This window comes from Camellia sinensis, chromosome 8 (genome assembly GCF_055761805.1).
Source record: "Camellia sinensis isolate YWXY chromosome 8, ASM5576180v1, whole genome shotgun sequence".
In the NCBI taxonomy this organism is placed as follows: domain Eukaryota; kingdom Viridiplantae; phylum Streptophyta; class Magnoliopsida; order Ericales; family Theaceae; genus Camellia; species Camellia sinensis.
The window spans coordinates 20,118,335-20,137,666 of record NC_138968.1 but is presented as its reverse complement, the minus strand read 5'-3'; the positions used below and the strand labels follow the sequence as shown (position 1 = coordinate 20,137,666).

Sequence of the window (19,332 nt, the reverse complement as noted above, 5' to 3'; positions counted from 1 at the left end):
AACAGGGCTCTTCGCTCGAGCGCAACATTGGTCTCTCAAGCAAACCCCTCAGTCTACAAAAGTACTGGATGCTCATAATGTGAGCTCAAGCGCAACATTGGTTGCTCGAGCGGTTTGTCGAATTTCTAGAATGTTCAGAATTCTGTTTGAGCTTCAAATACACATTCAAAGTTCCAAATTTTATGTATGACATGTTCTAATGTACAAAAACACTCCCAAAAACATGTATATAAGGCTATTTCTAACTCTTAGCTCAAATCTCCATGAATTTAATGATTTCAATACTTTTCTTCCTTTCTTGCAAAACATAAAATTAAAGCTTCAAGCTCTTAGAGAAATATTTGCAAGTAAGAAATTCAAATCAAAATCAAGTCAATTCTTGATTGTAAATCATAATTAATTTATTGATTTATCCAAACTAATTTTCTTCATATTAAACCCAATTTTCAAACTCATAAATTCTAAAACATGAATTAAACTTCTAAAACTCTTAAAAATTCATGATGCATGTGCAATTTAAACTCAATTTCGTGCAAGACAAAGAGATTCAAACCCAAAATGGTTAATTTCCAAATTAACTTCTATATATATTTGAACCTAATTCCATTTCTTCATCTTCTTGCTAATTTCTTCTAATTATATAAAGTTTAAGTATCAAACCCTTTGAAAACAATAATGCATGTAAAATTAGAACTCAAATTCATCAAAGATAACTAAAATTATTCTCAAAAGATGAATTCTAAATCAATTTTCTAGTTCTTAAACTTAATTCCATTTTCTTTATTCTTTTCCTAGTTTCTTTCTATTTTCATGAAATTAAACCCATACTCTTCTTGAAGTTAGTTGTTAGATAAAGAATCTACAAAAAAATCAAGCTTAAAATCCTTACCTACCATCTTGAATGGTTGAATTTCTTGAGCCTTCTTCATATTTCTTAACACAAGACTTGAGCTCCTCTTCTTTCTCTTTTTCTTCAATTTCTCACTCTCTCTCTCTCTCTCTCTCTCTCTCTCTCTCCCTCTCTCTCTTTCTCTTTCTTTCTTTTTCACTCTCTGTTTTCAGCTCATAAATGTATATTGAGTTCACTTGACTCCTTCAATCTTACACACAACATCCCACTTCTTTGACAATGGAACACGTGCACACACACACACACACACACTTATAAAGGTTCCAGCACATTCCTTATTATACACACACACAAACAGATTTCTCAGTACACACACAAATTTCTAAGCACACCCACACCCATATAATTTAATTAGTCCAATTGTCTTCCATTATGGCTTATTAATTTTATTAATCTTTTATCAATCTGAATCAGATTTTAAACCAAACTCCCAAAATATTTCAAATATCAAATTAAACTTATTTCCATCATCAATTTTGGTCCCACAAATCATTAAGGCCTTCAATTTCAAATCAAATTCAAAATCTCTGTCAATAAATTTCATATTCAAATCGAATACCTCATAAGAAAATTTAGTTCATAATAATTACAATTACTATTCCTCACGATCATATTAGCTTAATTAATTCCAATTTGGACCGAATTAATCAAATCTTAATTTTACTAAACTAAATCAAAACTGCATGAAATATTTAATTAAACTCCCATATGGTCCAATACTCAAAATTAAACTGATTTAACTCATCAATTTCACCTTCTTAAGCCATCTAGGCTTTCAGTTTCTAATTCCAAAATAACTCTTTTATAAAATCATATATGAATCAGACCCAATAATGTTCATCAATTCCACAATTAAATCAGAATAATACCTAACTAAAATCCAAATTACCTTGATTAATTAAATGTAAAATATTATACGTGGTGGGGTTATCACAATCAGACATGTAACATTTTCCTACATACATCCCGTTTTTTGGTAAGTACAAATTTGTCACTTTCAAAAACTAGCTTAAACCCATTTTTACTCAATAGAGATTCGGAGACTAGATTCTTGCGAATATCCGGTACATGCAGCACATTGTTGAGAGTGAGTTTCTTTCCAGATGTCATCTTCAGAATAATCTTTCATTGTCCTTTAATTTTAGAAGTCGAGGAGTTGCCCATAAAAAGTTGTTCACCGTTGTCCACCACAGAATAAGATGTGAACATCTTTTTGTCGGCACAGATATGGCGAGTAATACCAATGTCCACCCACCATTCTTTAGGATTTCCGATAAGGTTTGCCTCAGAAACAGCTGCAGAAAGATTTATGTCCTCAACACCATTGGAAATTTTGCCCATTTTGGACATATGGGCTTAAGCAGGCTTCTTGCTTGATCTCTTTTTCCTTTGCGCTTGCTATGGCAATCTTTGGCCCGATGTCCCTCTTTGTCACAGATGTAACATTTGCCATTAAACTTGTACTTTTTAGTTTCTCCTCCTTTAGAGCCTTATGAGGAACTTTCCCCAGAAAACTTCCATTTCTTGGCTTTTGGAGCATGTTCCACCACATTTGTCTTTGACTCCATTGGATACTTACCAGCCCGTTTCTCTAAATTGTAGTTATCTTCCTCAATCCTAAAATGCACAATTAATTCCTCCAAATTTATTTCTTTGGGCTTGTGTTTGAGGTAGTTCTTGAATTTCTTCCAATCTTGTGGTAAATTTTCAATTAAGGTAGCAACTTGGAAGGATTTACTAAGAGACATGCCTTCTACATGAATTTCATGTAGAATGAGTTGGAGATCTTGAACTTGGCTAATCACGGTCTTAGAATCAACCATCAGAAAATCCAAGAATTTGTCAACCACAAATTTCTTTGAGCCAGCATCTTCTGTTTTATACTTTTTCTCCAAAGACTCCCAAAGTTCCTTTGCCATTTTGATAGGACTGTAGATGTTGTATAATGTGTTGTCAAGTCCGTTCAAGATGTAGTCCCAACAAAGGAAATCAGCATATTTCCAGGCATCAACCGCAGCAACCACTTCCTAGTCAGTTTCATCTTCTTTCAGAGTATGAGACTTCTCACGGAGGAAACGCGCCAGGTTGAGAGTAGTAAGATAAAACAGCATTTTCTGCTGCCATCTTTTAAAATCAATTCCTAAGAACTTCTCTGGCTTTTCACCATGATTGACTAGTACAGTCACAACAGGATGAGGGGTTGGCGCAGTTGCAACCACCATACCAGTACTTGTTTGAGCATTAGTTTGACCAGTTTCAGTAGGCATGAATTCTAAATTATAAAACAAAATTACAATTAGAATTTTATACTACACAGAATATTAAACCAAAACCACAGAATTAAATTCTGTAAAAATAAAAGAAACAAAAATTATAACTTTTATTTTCAATTAATTTTGAAAATAAAATAAAATTTTATTTAAACAAATTAATTTTACACAGAAAATTAAATTTATTTAACACTTCAATAATTAAAATACTAAAAATAGAATTTTAACTAATGAACACTCAGAAATTATTTCTGAAGACCAAAATTAATTTCTAACTAATTTCACAAATAAATATTTTGAATTGTTAACGACAACCAGTATGTTACTACTAGTTATCAAAGAAAATAAACAGTATATTACTACTATTTGTCAAATAGTATATTACTACTATTTATTTTTCCAACCAGAATATTATTTTGTAAAACCACAGAAAACAATTTTTGTAAGACGAAAGGAAGAAAATGAAACAAACGAAAAATTCTGTATAAACAGACTAATTCGAATCTGTCTTAAGATTGTTGGAACAATTTTCTATGTAAAATAAATAACTTGAAACAAATTAAACAAATAAAAATAAATTACTTACAGAATTTATTTTACCAAGCCGAATAAATATTTAAAAGATCAAGTCAAGTGTGTGACACTCTATCCTTAAGACAGATTCGCCCCGCTATGGTGCTTACGGTTAAAATGCATCTATCTCCCAAGATACAATGATCTTCACATATTGTAGTAGCACTCCAAACAATTTGCACGGTGAACCAAACCTATGTTCTATACTCTCTGAATTATTTTCTAAAAAAATAATATGAAAAATAATGCAACCAAAGAGCAAAACCGGGAAAAAAATAATTTTTCTAGATATTTTCAGATGCTAGAGATGCTGAAAATGGTCTGCTTTTATAAGCAGATTGGTGACCAAACAGATATGTCCGAACATGTAAGAATTTCAAATGAACAAATATGTTTTTTAAATGAACAGGTGTAGTCCAGATTTTGAACAGATAACTGCAACAGTTTCATATCTATTCATAACTACTGGGCAGTTTTAAACCTGTCCAAAACTGCTAGACTATTTTTCAATCTGTTGAACAGTTTGAACCTGTTCAACTTGTTGGAAAATGGACTGAAAAGGAGCACTCTTTGGACAGAAAAAATTGGCACAAAATTTAAATTAATTTTTCCGCAAAGAAATTGAAAAAATTCAAATAAATTTTGTCTAAGAAATTAATATTAGAACCGACCCGACCCCTAACCCACACCCGCGCCCAGCACGACTCGGCACCGCCGACCGAATAGCGGCTACACGCGTGTGTGGTGGTTTGAGCTAGCCAAGGTTCACATTGTCCATAACTTCTCCATTCTACAAACTTGGGGTTCCCCATGGGGGCCAACCCAAGTATTGCTACCTAGAACTTATATACACACATAAGTAGGAATGGCAACGGGGCGGGGCGGGGCCGGGGATCACCCTCCCCGTCCCCGATCCCCGAAACTACAAAAATCCCCGTCCCCGGCCCCGATCCCCGACGGGGAACTCATCACTCCCCCCACCCCCGTCCCCAACGGGGATCGGGTTTCCCCGACCCCGGAAAATCCCCGTACTCATCATCAACAACATCATTCAGCAACATTATCAAAAAAAAAAAAAAATTCATCAACAAATTAATTAACGGAGCAACATCATCAAAAAAAAAAAAAATTCTTCAACAAGATCATCGATTCAAGGTAGCAACAGCAACATCATCACCAAAAAAAAATAATAAATAAATAAAAAAAGATAGATGATCTGTTACAGATCATGGAGATCATGTATGAACACAACAGATAGAGATGATAGAGATGTATAAACACAACATCATCAACAAAAAAAATCAAAATAAATAAAAAATATATAGAGATGATCTGTTACAGATCAGTGAGATCGGCGAGATCTGGGAGGAGGGAGAGAACAGGGGAGGATCTGATCTTTTCAGATCTGAGATGTGAGATGTAAGATCTGCGGTGGTATGGAGGAGATGGAATGACACCGGAGTAGGAGATGACGCCGGGTGTGCGTACTGCCGCGGAGGAGATCGCACTCGCCGTCGTCGCTGGGGAGAGGAGATCGCACTCGCCGTCGTCGCTGGGGAGAGGATATCGCGTCGTCGCCGCTGGGGAGAGGAGTCGCACTCGTCGCCATCGCCACTGGAGAGAAGAAACAGTGAGAGAAGAGATGAGAGAGAGAGAGTGTAATATTTTATATATATAATATATAATATACAATGAGAGTAGAGCTGCTGTACCAAATCAAACCCCAAACATATATATATATATATATATAATAAATAAATATCGGGGCTAACCGGGGCGGGGGACCGGGCCGGGGCCGGGGATGAAATTTATATCACCGTCCCCGGCCCGAATGTCACCGGGGATTTATTTTTGAATACCATCCCCGGCCCGTCGGGGGTATTTTTCGGGGAAAAACCATTCTTATCGGGGACGGGGGGTCGGGTCCCCGTCGGGCCGGTTTCAAATTGCCATCCCTACACATAAGTTCTCTTAAGTTTCCAATATGGGACAAACCTTACAAGGAAACTCACATATTATTCATTAATTGTCCGTTACACGAACCCAAAAACAACGTCAACTTCCCATTCACTCATAAATGATTTTCACGAACCGTCTTTATCGTGTGACTCGCCATGCGGCAAGAAACACGTCACCTCTTTGGACTTACCCCAAAAGACGTGTGGACCCCATCTAAATTTGGGCACAAAGATAGCCCAAAATAAGCCTATAAAAAACCATATTTTTCCAACACTCTAAAATTTATAAATACTAGAATATTGTAAATTAATTATAAAATTTCTCCTAATGAAAATTTATTTCTTAGTCCTGAAGTACTATGTATAGCTTTCACAATATGCTCAAAAGCCAAACATTTGGATGTGATGATATTATGTGCTAAATAAACTCTCTATCAAAACAGAAAAAATCAAATCAAATCCAAATGAGGAGGAAATAAAATGGATGAATTGATTTATTTATTCTATACGATTAGATGTCCTGGTCAGTTTATATGTGCCTCAACTAATTCTAATATCCACGCAAAGTCTCCGTCCATGTGAATTAAACAAATCTCGAACAGAACTCACAAACGTGATCTTAAGAAATTAATACATAAATAAGTATTTATTTTGAATATTTTTTAATTGAAAAATAGTTACATAGTTCGTTCTAGCATTCACACCATAGTGAGGTTAGAGATATATTTAAAAGGTTAGTTTGGGAATTGACATTTTTATAATTTTATAACTTTTTTACGAAAAATCAAGTAAAAAATAAAACGAGAATGATGACAAGGGAGATAGTCATACAAGCCGTAACGATACAATTACGCTGCTATAACACGGGTTACGTTTGTTTGGCAGATTAAGTTGAATGAGATTGTTAGGGGATGTTTGGGGTGTCCTAAATAAGTGACTTTTGACTTTTTGAACTAAAAAGTAGAGGAAAAAAAGATGGTTGCTTGGGATAACTTTTTGTCTTTTTATGAAAAAATGCGTATTAAAATATTGTATGAAATAGTAAAATTACGTTTTTACCCGTACGTTCTAGACTCATCAGTGACAGTGCTACGAAAGGATCGTACAGAATGGTTGAAATGGTGAGAAGAATTTGAACATATGCATATATAGCATGAGGCTACATGGGTACTGTTGGGCCCGTTGGGGCCCACCACGGGTCCCGTTTCAGTAATCCAAACCGTTTAATGTGTAGAACTCATTAAAAAATCACTTTGATCGGATATCGATAGCTATGTGATCAAAACAGTTTTGTATGAGAAAAATGGATGGTGAAAAATAGATTGCTGGAAAAAAATCTGATTTGATCACATAGCTATCCATATCCGATCAATGTAATTTTTTTCAAGCATATAATACTCGACAAGTTCTGCACATTGAATGTTCGGATTATCACAACGGGATCCGTGGTGGGCCTCCACGGACCCAACAATACCCTTCAATTTAATGAATATATATCTAATTTTTTTTGTACCATCACTGCGTAAATTTCCCATCACTTCAGTACCATCACTGTGTAGTTTTTTGGATTGTACTAATATTGTGGAAATTGATTTTTTTTTTATATTATTAATTTGTGAATAGTAATAACTTTTTTTCTTTTTGAGTAACTTTTTGACTTTTTCTCAACATGCCAAACCAGCCCTTAGTGAGAGGATGGTTAGTGAAAAAATTATTAATGTAGGAATTGTTAGTATGGAGATTAATAAAAGTGTGTTTGTTATGATAATAGTATGAGAGATGATTAGTGATGTGATTGTTAAATTATATTTATATAAAATAAATAAATAAATAATTTATTTCTATATTAAAAAAAACTACAACAAATAAGTGCACTTACTAAAATAAAATAAAATTTTTATATAAAATAGACTCAATTCTCTCACTATTTTTTTAATCCCACCCAAAATCTAGCCAAATTAATGCCCTTACTATGGGGGATTACTAAGTCCCTCGAAGTATTACTCTCCTCTCTTAAATTATCACCAAACAAGATATAAGTAAGGCCCATAACTATAACACTCCAATCTCCTTTTCTACGGCAGCAAATAAACATGGCCTTACAGTTGGCGTTAAGATCCTCCAGAGTGTAGATCCTAGAGTGATCTCCTAGAGTAATCCATCCAAGGATTGAGATTAAGCCTCACCAAAACGACGTCGTTTTGGTGAGTAATTTGAAAATATATATATATATATATATATCAGATTGAAGCTCAGTCAGTCTGATAACACATACAATCACAGTGTGAGAGAGAGAGAGTCTCAGATTGAAACTGTGGCTGAGATTGAGAAACCATATTGCATTATCACCAAGTAGAAAAATCATATACACAAATTCAAATGGATATTCGATTCCGATTCGGAAGCTTTCTAACACCTCACAATTTATGGTCCACTTTTTCAAGGATTCAAAAACCTCTCATCAAACCTTGTTGTTCTTCAATGAGGGATTCCCAACAAAACGACAACGACGACAACAACAACGGAGGTTGGTCTTCTTCACCCTCATCAATTTTGCAATCTAGTCATTTTTTATATTTTTTTGGAGTAGTTTTGATTTTTGAATCTGTATAGATTTTGAAGAAAACCCAAATGGGTTGTGGTTGAAATTCCAACAGAACCACAATGTCTTGACAAAGGAAAGTGAACATTGCATTCAAAGTGATAGAGAAAATATTCTAAGGGTAGAGATTATGAACTCACTAGCTTCACCAAGATTTTCTTGATGGATTCAGCATCTCTCTCTCTCTCTCTCTCTCTCTATTTCTTGATCAATTCAGATCTGTTTTTTTTTTTTTTCAAATTACTCACCAAAACAACGTCGTTTTGGTGAGGTTTAATCTCAACCCTTGGATGAATCACTCTAGGAGATCACTCTAGGATTTACACTCTAGAGGATCCTAACGCAATAAGTGAAGAAGACTAACTTTTACTTTTTCTAACAACAGCCCTCTTCTTTGGTCCAAAAAAATTAAAAAGGGGAGGTCTTATTAAGTAAATTTATGGTTTAATAAATTTTATGATAATTAATAATATTTTTTATTATATATTATTAAAAAATGTTACTAATTGTTAATTTTTAGCGGTAATTTAAAAATTTTATCACAAAAAATATTATTAATTATAAGTTTTAGCGACAGTTTAAAAAATCGTCACAAAAAAGTTATTAATTTTCAACTTTCAGATAGTTTTAAAAATTCGTTCTAGAAAAACGTCACTAATTGTAAGTTTTAACAACAATTTATACAAATCGTAATAAAAAAAAAAGTCATTAATTATCAATTTTTAACGACATATATAAAAAAATCATCGCAAAAAAATTATTTTTAGCGACGATTGTATTAAGTTTATTTTCAATAAGACTTGATGAATATTATGTCTAACTATTATGACTTATTGATAATTTACTCAAAAATTAAGGTTTACTTTTGCTCATAGTTCCTACCTTTGTCTAACGAAAATAAATAAATTTCAAATACATTCTTAAAATTAGTTTAAAATATATATTGTGTTTTATAGTTTTAAAAATTATAAATACAACCTTATCGGAATTTTTTAGTTAATAAAATTAACTAAAAAAATAAAAATTTTAATTGCACTTACACAATAATAAAATTACTAATTGAAATAAATTTCTAAACTATTAATTGATTTAATAATTTATTAGTAAAAAGAGTAATTTGTTATGAAATTGTATATTTCAGGAGATGAGATGTAATTTCCAAAATCACATGAAACAAATCATATTTTAAACAAATCAAGAGATATATTTGTAATTTATCCAAAAAAATTTAATATCACACTAATCCTAATGACATAGTATCACTATCCAATAGGAGATAAGTATTTTTTTTTTCCTCCCATGTATATGATGCTAGGTGGTGAGTGGATTTCATCTCCCCCCCTCTCTCTCTCTCACACACACACACACACACACACATAAATATATATATATATATATATATATTATTGACTGATAATATCACATATCACTGATAGTATAGTATCCTTATTATATTAAAGTTTTACTCGTCTTCTACCTCTCCCAGTTATAATTTCATAACTCTCTTCAAGCGCTTTGCGAATTTTAAAAATATAAATATTATAAATAAATAAAAAATAATCATCTACATAAAAAAATTATGTAATTTTAAATTTTGGAAAAAGAAATTAAGGGTATTTTGATAAACAATACATATGCAATACCACTGTTGTATATGCACTATCCTTTATGCATTAAGATTTATATGAATGTCCTATTGCTACTAAAAGCACAAGCAACTTTCTGACCAAATTTCTTCTTTTTATTATTATTATTTTAATGAATGTTTCATACATAAAGAGTTATAAAATAAATGCTTTAGATCGTCAAAGTAAAATCCATAGTAGAGTGAACTCAAACAACACTCTCCAATTTACACCCACTAAAACTCGGTTTTGGTTAGTCTTTTGAAAAATCTACTAACAAAATCAATGAAAAGTGTGGGTGTTCATTTCTGACCACACAACCAAAAGGAGAACTCAGTTAGAGAGTACCAACATAATATATTAAGCCCAATGTAGACCCAACTTCCTTCGCGCGCCCCCCTTTCAGAGGAGGCGCGAATTTGGTCTTACTACAATTCGGACTCCTGTCATGGTTCTGAATCTAATCTCATAAAGTGCAATGTGAGACTGATAAACACCAAAGAGTCCAAATCTGTCAATTGATTTTGGAAAATCAATATTTTGAATGAAAAAACGCCAAACATGGACTACTTTGCCAGATTATAGAGTCGCCACCTAAATATTTTATTTTGGGAAATTTAGGAAGCCCTGACTCATGCTAAAGGCCACGTGTCCGTCATCACCAAAATTGCCTCGGCTCGGGAACTTGGGTACGGAAGGGGAAGGTCATGCAATGAGCATCCCCGCTCGCCCGATCAAAGGATCGGCCTCTACTAAGCATGATATGTTGTTTTATAAACCATATGTGTTCTTATTCCAATTATTAGCTAACTTTACTATGTGATGCGCACAGCATACAAGAATGGACTAAAATCGCGAGAATTGGAACAAAACAACTCATGTTTGTTTTCGAAAATGGTTTGAAAGTGCTACTCGCAAGTAGGCTAAAGCGCGGATTTGCCATCCTCAAGGTGGGCTTGAAAACATGATTTTGCCACTCCGCAAAGTGGGCTTAAAACTCACATTTGATGAATTGTCCCAATTCAGGCAATCAAGTCTTTATTCACAAGCATTCAAGCAGTTAATCACTTAAGCAAATAGCCTCATGGAAAGCATGCTGTCATGGCAACACTCACACTCATGCAAGGATACTAAAGCGTAAACACTTACAGTGTACTCCGAGCCAAAATAGAAAACTAGTTAGAAAGCATGCATGATCCTAACTATGTTAACAATGCCTAATGCAACACATGAAGTAATGCAACTAAATAGGCTCGGCTATCTAAGATGGCATATGAAATGGAACAATTGGATACACGTATTCAAATAGGTATTGAAATACGATGCAGTTTGAATGATGCGCCGAGCCCGGTGCATGCAATACAAATGAATGATGCAAACATGCAAAGCATAAGGTATGCTAATTGAAAAATACCCTAAAACTAACCATCGAAAGCGGTTAAGTAAAAGGGAGAAAGAAGTAGGGTTAGAAGACACGCACACACACATGCACGCTTATTACAACAATACGCCGTCTTGTAGGAGGGTCCGAATAAATAAGCTAAGCTAAACTAAGCTAAGCTAAACTAAGCTAAGCTAATTATTACAAACCCAACTAATTAACTATTCTAGCTAATTAATTACAACACAATTGAATAACTAGCTAATCTAAGCTAATTAATTACAAACCGAATTAATTAATTAAACACTTAGCTAATTAATTATAAAACGACTAAGCTAATGAACTAATTAGCTAAGCAATTCAAATGAAAGGCCCCGGGAAGCGAGGGGGGTATGCATGCTCAGTCACGTCCTCTCGAAAATCCAATGCCTGGTCTCTAGATGCCTCTGTTTGCACATCTTAAGACCTCTGAAAATTGTACCAACCTCCAGACTGCTTCTGTTTGATCTTAAGAATATACTGATGGTCGATCGGCCATGATTGGTGGCCATCGGCCAGTACTGGTGGCCGGTCGGCTGCTTTGGTGGCCGGTCGGCTAGGACATGTGGCCAGTCAGCCACTGCTTCCCTGAAATTCCTCCTTTTGCTACAACAGAGAGCAAACAGAGGCATGGCAATATATTTTCAAGGGAATGTATGTACTGCCACCCTTCTTATCATGTCTCAAGCTCAAAAGAGCGTGGCACTTGGTTCTCAAGCCACCAATCAAGCATCTCAATGCATGATGGCCAAAGGACCAAGCTTGCACAAGCTTAGTGAATGCATACATAAGACTCAAAGTGCCTCCACCCCATCATGCATGATGAAGGGAGTTGACGACCAAGAAATGTGACACGTTTTATCACTTCAAGTATGAAACGTCCCACATTTCTTGTGTTTGGATTAACGTCCGATCCAAACACATGCAATGCAACATACATGTTATCTTGCTCATGTTTTACTTGGTCCGATTCTTGTTTACACATTTTAACTTACCAATTAGTCCATTAACCGGTTAAGTTTAATGTGAAAAAGTCCTCTAATCGGAAAGGTGGTCTAAGCCACAAGTGCCTTAAGCATGAAAGAAGCCCCATGCTTTTGGTTAGTAGAAACCCTCAAGAGAATGCTAAAATCATTAGGCATGAGAACCTCAATCCCATGCTCAAGCCAACAAGGGACTAAAGACCTCTTTCAAAGCGAATGAAAGAGTGAAACAATGGAGTGCAATGGCATATATTTCAGCACTAAAATGACATGCTAAATGACTTAAAATCAATGCAAATAACTCATGTAATGCATGGTAGAGGCATAAAGCATTGAGCTAATGAAAGGGGTTGTACCACAACCTTGCAACACAAGCCTCAAAGGGCCAAACCAACTCAAAACAGAGTTAAAGCATACCAAAACAAAGGCTAAATCATGCTGAGATTGAAGCTTAAAAGGCAAGAAAATCATGCACACATGTTGGCTCGCAAGCTAGGCATAAGACACAACTCTCAAAAGCATTTAAAGAGTGATATATGCGAGAGTATGACAACAGAATATGCTCTGAAATCACATGCTAAATGATGTCATATCATGCAAATAACTCAAATAAGGCATGCCAAGAGCCTTAAACCACAAAGCTAGTAAGGGCCGGTTACACTATAGCTATACAAAGTGAATCACATGCTACCAAAACCACTCAAAATAGAGTTAAAGCATGCTAAATAAAAGCCAAAAACATGCTGGAGTCAAGCTAACACATGCTAAAATAATAGGCTACAACATCAAGCACACTAGGCTAATAAACAAGATTGCACTACAAGTGTAAAAAGCAAACAAGATGTGCTCCAACCAGCCTAAATCAGAGTTATAACATGTTAAAATAAGGCCAAAAACATGCTAAGAACAAGCCAACATAAGCCACAAAAAGATGCTACTTTGTAGTGCTACCAAGGCATGGCAAAGAGAGACAAGGAGGGGAGGCCACCCCCTCCCATTTTGGACCTCAAAACAAGCTTTCTACCACTGAAATTCCCCTGGAATTCAGTGGTTTAAAGGCCAAAACAAAGTTGTTTCAAAAGCTTTAAAAGGTGGTACAAAACTTAGCAAAGAAGCTATAAAGGAGGGTGAACCACCCTTAACTCCAAAAAAACTTTAAACCACCATTTTTAAGCCTCAAAAACAGAGGTTTTTGTAGTTGAAAACTTGGCCAAAAACAACATGCAAAGGTGGCTAACCCAATGTACAAAAACAAGCTTAAAGGGGGTAAGTGCCTTACCCTTGAAGCACAGCAACAAAGGACTACAACTCTGAGCTAAAACTAGCTTTTTGAGCCCAAACAAGACCTTCAAGCACCTCAGCAACAAGGTGGTGGTGTTTGGCTAAGAGATTGTGTGCAAAAATGCAAAGAACACTCACTTTCAAGCAATATATATATATATATATATAGAGAGAGAGAGAGTTCTAGAGAGAGAGTGAAAATTTGCTTCTAAATTTTCAGAACCTCCAAATAGGAGAAGGGACCTCCCGTTATATAGAAAAAGCAAGCAAAAAGCTTGCTTCTATGGAGGATGGCTTCAGTGTTCAACAGCTGGCACAGCTGACACACAAAATATCTGAAAAAGCAGAAAAAAGGCCATCGGCCATCCTATGTGGCCAGCCGGCCATTAATGAGGCCGACCGGCCATTAGTGTAGCTGACCGGCCAACACTGATGGCCGACGGGAACAAGCCCTGGCCGATGGGTTATAGAGCTGGCCAATAGGCCACCCTCTTCCCCCAAAAGCAAAGCTACAAGCCCTTAGTCCACAACCAAGCACAAAACAGACAAGTTGAGAGGCTCCAAGGCAAGGCGCTCAACCAAGACCTTCAAGAACTCAAAACAAACACGAACATGGATGATCGAGTGTTCAAACAATGACGTCCAAGTCTTGAGGACGGTCAAAAATGGGGTGTTTACACCCAATGACCTACACAAGAATATGAGAATCCGGCGGTGGTTCGTCCACCCAGGGGCACTCCGACGATCAAGCCAGTAATCAATACCTCTCAAAAATAACAAATTGTGCTTAAACTCACAAGAAAAAACCCACCTCAGACACACGAGGGTGCCTTGCTTTTATAACCAATAATGACCTAGTCCCTTTAGAAGCCTCACTCCAATGGACTTAAACTAAATGCTTATCTTGGGCCCTCATCTAGATAGGGATAAACTCTCCTTGAGCCTTATCTTTATCTAGACTGAGATCCTCCCATGTTCTAGGACTCTGATCCCTTATCGGCTTATCTCAGATTTCGGCATCTCTGCAGATAACCTCGGCCTAGTCGAGATCACCTCGGCAGCGTGACCAAGCCACGTGGCACCTCGGCTGACACTTTGGTGTCACCTGAGCTACGTGTTGTCATTCATAAAATACTTCCCCACAATTGACCCCTAGGTTTTATTACATCAGCAACCTGAGGTGATGGAACCTACATCATTTGTATCTTGCTTCATGTCAGCTAAAATTCATTCTCTTTTTTGACCGAGATCATGACTTGTTGGCTTCATATAACCAGGAATCAAGTTCTTTATGCGTCTCAACCGAGATCGCTCCTCCGAGAGAGGGCAATGTTGTAATAAGTGTGCGTGAGTGTGTGCATGTCTTCTAACCCCCACTTCTTTCTCCCTTTTACTTACCTGCTTTCAATGGTTAGTTTTAGGGCACGTTTCAATTAGCATCCTTATGCTATGCATGTTTGCATCATTCATCTGTATTGCATGCACCGAGCTCGGCGTATCATACTAACTACATAGTATTTCAAATTCCAAGTTGAATATGTGTATCAAGTTGTTGCATTTCACATGCCATCCTTAGATTAGCCGAGCCTATTCTAGTTGCATTTTGTATGCGATGCATTAGCCATCTTAACATGGACTTGGATCATACATTTGATTACTAACATGTTCCTTGTTTTGGCTCGGAGTACACTGTGAGTATTTATGCTTTAGCATCTTGCATGTGTGTAAGTGTTAACATGACAACATGCTTACCATGAGGCTATGTGCTTATGTGATATAACTGTCTGAATGCCTGTAGGTGAAGGTTGGATTACTTGAATTGGGATAATTCATTGAAATCCGTGTTTTAGCCTACTTACGAGTAGCAAACTGCAAATCATTTTCCAAACAAACGGATATGCGATGTTTTGTTCCAAATTAGGCGATCTAGTCTATACTTGTTTTGCTGCACGCATCACATAGTAATTCTAGCTAATTAATCGGAATAAGAACGCATGTGTTTTCAAAAACGAGATATCATGTTTAGTAGTGGCTGATCTTTGATCGAGCGAGCAGGGATGCTCATAGCTAACCTTCCCCAATCGTACCCAAGTTCCTGAGCCAAGGCAACTTTTGATGACGGACATGTGGCCTTAGGCAACGAGTCAGGGTTTCCTAAATTTCCCAAAAATAAAACATTTAGGTGGCGACTCTGTATCTAGCAAAGCAGTCCATGTTTGACACTTCTTTCTAAAAATCTGTTTTTCAAAATGATTTGCCGGATTTGGACTCTTTGGTGATTTATCAATCTCACATCGCACATTGTGAGATCAGATTAAGAACCATGACAATTTGAGTCCGAACTGTAGTGAGCCCAAATGAACAAAACAGGATTCCCTCCCAGGACGTTCGGGGACGTCTACACTCTTGGATTGTCGTCACTACACCTGTCACATTGTTATTTTTCTCTGTTATTTTCCTTGCAAGCCATCCAGCATGCACATTCGTATGCGGTCAAGGCCGAGATGATGAGGAAGGAGTTAGTAAAGAAAACTCAAGAAGTTGCCAAGCTCCTATCCTCGTTGAACCATGCCGAGCCAGCAACCGAAACCTGCTAGATCAAGCTAAGGCCTCCAAGGCTACACAAGGCCAAGCCGTGGCCAAAGCCGAAGCTGTTAAGGCCACTGCCAAAGCTTCCAAGGCCGATGTTAAGGCTGCCAAGGCTAGGGCAGCGGAGCTTGAGGCTAAGCTTAAGGAGGGCATTGAATTGAAAGAGGCTAAGGTCAAGGCCACTGACGAAAAGGCTTTTGAAGAAGGCCAAGCTGTCGTCCGCGATCAGTACAAAGAGCAAGTCAATCTGCCTTGCAACCGAGGTTATTACCTTGGCTGGACAACGGTACTCAATAAGTTGTCTATCCCAATGGACTCTCCCCTCTGAGATATTAATCTCCTCAATATGCACTTCCCTTCATCTTCCAAGGAATCTAATAATGAAGCCGAGAAGGAGGACACCGAGAAGGAGGACACCAAGGGTGATGATGCTAATGAAGAAGAGGAGGCTGCTGTTGGGGCCAAGTCCCTCACTTGACTTAAGATAAAGAGGACAAGGTCTCCAAGAGTGCCTCCCCCAAGAAAACAACATCTGAGACCGAGGTCCAGACAACCGAAAAAAACCTTGATGAGACCTTGCTAGAAATTGACATCGAGATTCAGGCCGAAAAATCTGCCCAACTAGCTGCCAAGGTTGAAACAACACCAATTGTCGAGGCAAGACAGTCTGCGAAAGATGATGAAGACTCTTGTACTTAGGATATTTTCTTTTTTATTTGAACTTTCCTGCTTTCTTTACTTGTAATCTTTTTGTTTTGTGAACAATGCTTGCTTTGTTTGGCCAATGTGCCCTCTGCTGTAATCCAAAACTTCATTTTTTAATGCAAGTCTTCTTTTTCTCCAAGTGTTGGATGCTCGTCTTCATATATGTATACTGTTTTTCTTTTATCCCTTGTAGGCTTCCATACTTAGAATATTTTTGCACTTCTCTTAAGTACAATTTTCTTGTATAATCACTTCGGGTTGGAACACATCTAACATGTATCACCTCAGACTCATTTCAACTCGGGTGCATCCTTAATTTGTCACCTCAGACCAACGTACTTCGAATTTTCATCTTTTACTGTGATCTCAGCCAGAGGGCACTTTATAAAAAAATTTGAAAAAACTTTCCACAAGTATTGCTTCCTTACTTGTACTTGCAGTCTTTTATCAAGACTTCACCCTTCCAACCATTCCAGGTTTGACAACCTGAGACCTTAGGTAACAAACAATTTGAGTTTCCCTTATCTGGATATCTCGACTGACTCCAACTTGTAAATTTTTCTAAAAATTCCAACAAGTGTTAAGCCTATTCCTGCTTCCTGCCCCCTAATGTGAACCTAAGTACCACTTATGTTCACATTAAGCATGCAACTCCAATTCTTTCCGAGGTTTGATTCAAACAAAAATTAGACGAGGTTTCTACCGAGGTTTCTCTGTTAATCTAACTAGATCAAACTTGGTTCAACTCTGCCGTCGTGTCAAGTCTAAGTTACTCATCATGTTTCATTCGAAAATATCGCCAAGTTAGTTCAACTCTATTATATGGCAAGTATAATTCAACTCTACCATATGATAAGTCTAAGTTACTTGTCCTGTTTCATTCGAAAACATCGCCAACTTAGTTCAACTCTATCACATGGCAAGTATAATTCAACTCTACCATATGGTAAGTCTAAGTTACTCGTCATGTTTCAATTGGAAACATCATCATAAGACTGTTTAGTCCTATCGCACAAATTTCAACAATTTACTCACAAAATCAAACTAGCACTTTATTAAAACTTCATCTAATATTACATAAATCTCATAAAACACAAACTAATGATAGAAATACTTCAGATTACAAATGTTCCAGGGTCATGGCAACTCTTTGCCATCAATGTCTTCAAGCTGATATGTCCCATTGCCGGCAACCAAGATGATTCTATAAGGCCCCTCCCAGTTTGGGCCAAGTTTGCCCTCCCTAGGACCCTTCTTGTTGTCGATAACTTTCCCCAGGACAAGGTCCCCACCCTTGAACTCTCTTGGGTTGACCTTTTTATTGTAAGCCCTAGCAAGCTCTTGCTGTATGCCTCCAGCCGAATTGTTGCTCTCTCTTTTATTTCTTCCAATAGATCCAGATCTCGGGCAAGGAATGCCTTGTTGGTCCCATTCTCCACTCCTTAGGTTCTAATGCCAGGGATACCGACCTCTAGTGGAATGACTACTTCAGTGCTATAAGCCATGGCGAAAGAAGACTCCCCAGTTGATCTTCTCAACGTATTCTGATATGTCCATAGAACATTGGGCACTTCTTCTACCCACTTTCCCTTGGCCGCTTCCAGCCTCTTCTTGATCCCATCCAAGATGGTCTTGTTGGATGCTTATGCCTAACCATTACTTTGGGAAAAACTTGGAGTAGAGCAATAGTTCTTAATCTTGTACTTTGTACAGAAGCTCTTAATCAACTTATTGTCAAACTAAGTGTCGTTGTCTGCTATAATGGCCCTTGGGATCCCGAACCTGGTTATTATGTTCTTCCAAATGAAGTTCTTTATATCAATATCTCGAATCTTCGCAAGAGATTCAGAATTTACCCACTTTGTAAAGTAGTCTTGGCTACTAGCTAGAACTTTCTCTGTCCAGTTGCCTGGGAGAATGGTCCCACCAGGTCCATGCCCCACTGGGCAAACGGCCAAGGACTGGACACTGGGTTCAGATCTGTTGCTGGCTGATGTATCAAAGGTGCAAACCTTTAACACTTCTCGCACTTCCTGGCATAGGCTTCAGCATCCTTTTGCATGTATGGCCACCAGTATCCCTGGGATATGGCTCTATAGGCAAGTGATCTGCCCCCTGCATGGTTTCCACAAACTCTTTCATGGATCTCATATAAAAAGTCCTCTACTTGAGAGGGGTGCACACACCGAAGTAGAGGTCCAGTGAAGGATCTTCTGTATAAATGGCCTTTCGTCGACAGACGAAACCTGGTCGACTTCAACCTGGTTTCATGTGCCTCTTTTCTGTCCTCTAGCAGTCTGCCTTCTTTGAGAAACGCAACTATGGCGTCCATCCAGCTGGGACCCATTTCCATGCACATTGCTTCATACTCTATTATTAGAGGCTCTACACTTGGTCCTGTCAGATAATCAACCAT

The 19,332-nt window shown here is 37.1% G+C and overlaps 1 protein-coding gene across 1 annotated transcript; it reads right to left on the bottom strand.

Moving 5' to 3' along the window:
• Nucleotides 1-18,930: 18,930 nt before the first annotated feature.
• On the bottom strand, nucleotides 18,931-19,332 carry LOC145797611 (uncharacterized). Its single transcript, XM_082884990.1, has one exon. The coding sequence runs from the start codon at nucleotides 19,330-19,332 to the stop codon at nucleotides 18,931-18,933; it is 402 nt and encodes a 133-aa protein (XP_082741116.1).

What these genes read in the sequence shown, in the direction of transcription:
- LOC145797611 (XM_082884990.1), bottom strand. Translation starts at nt 19,332, where the DNA reads ATGGTTGATTATCTGACAGGACCAAGTGTAGAGCCTCTAATAATAGAG.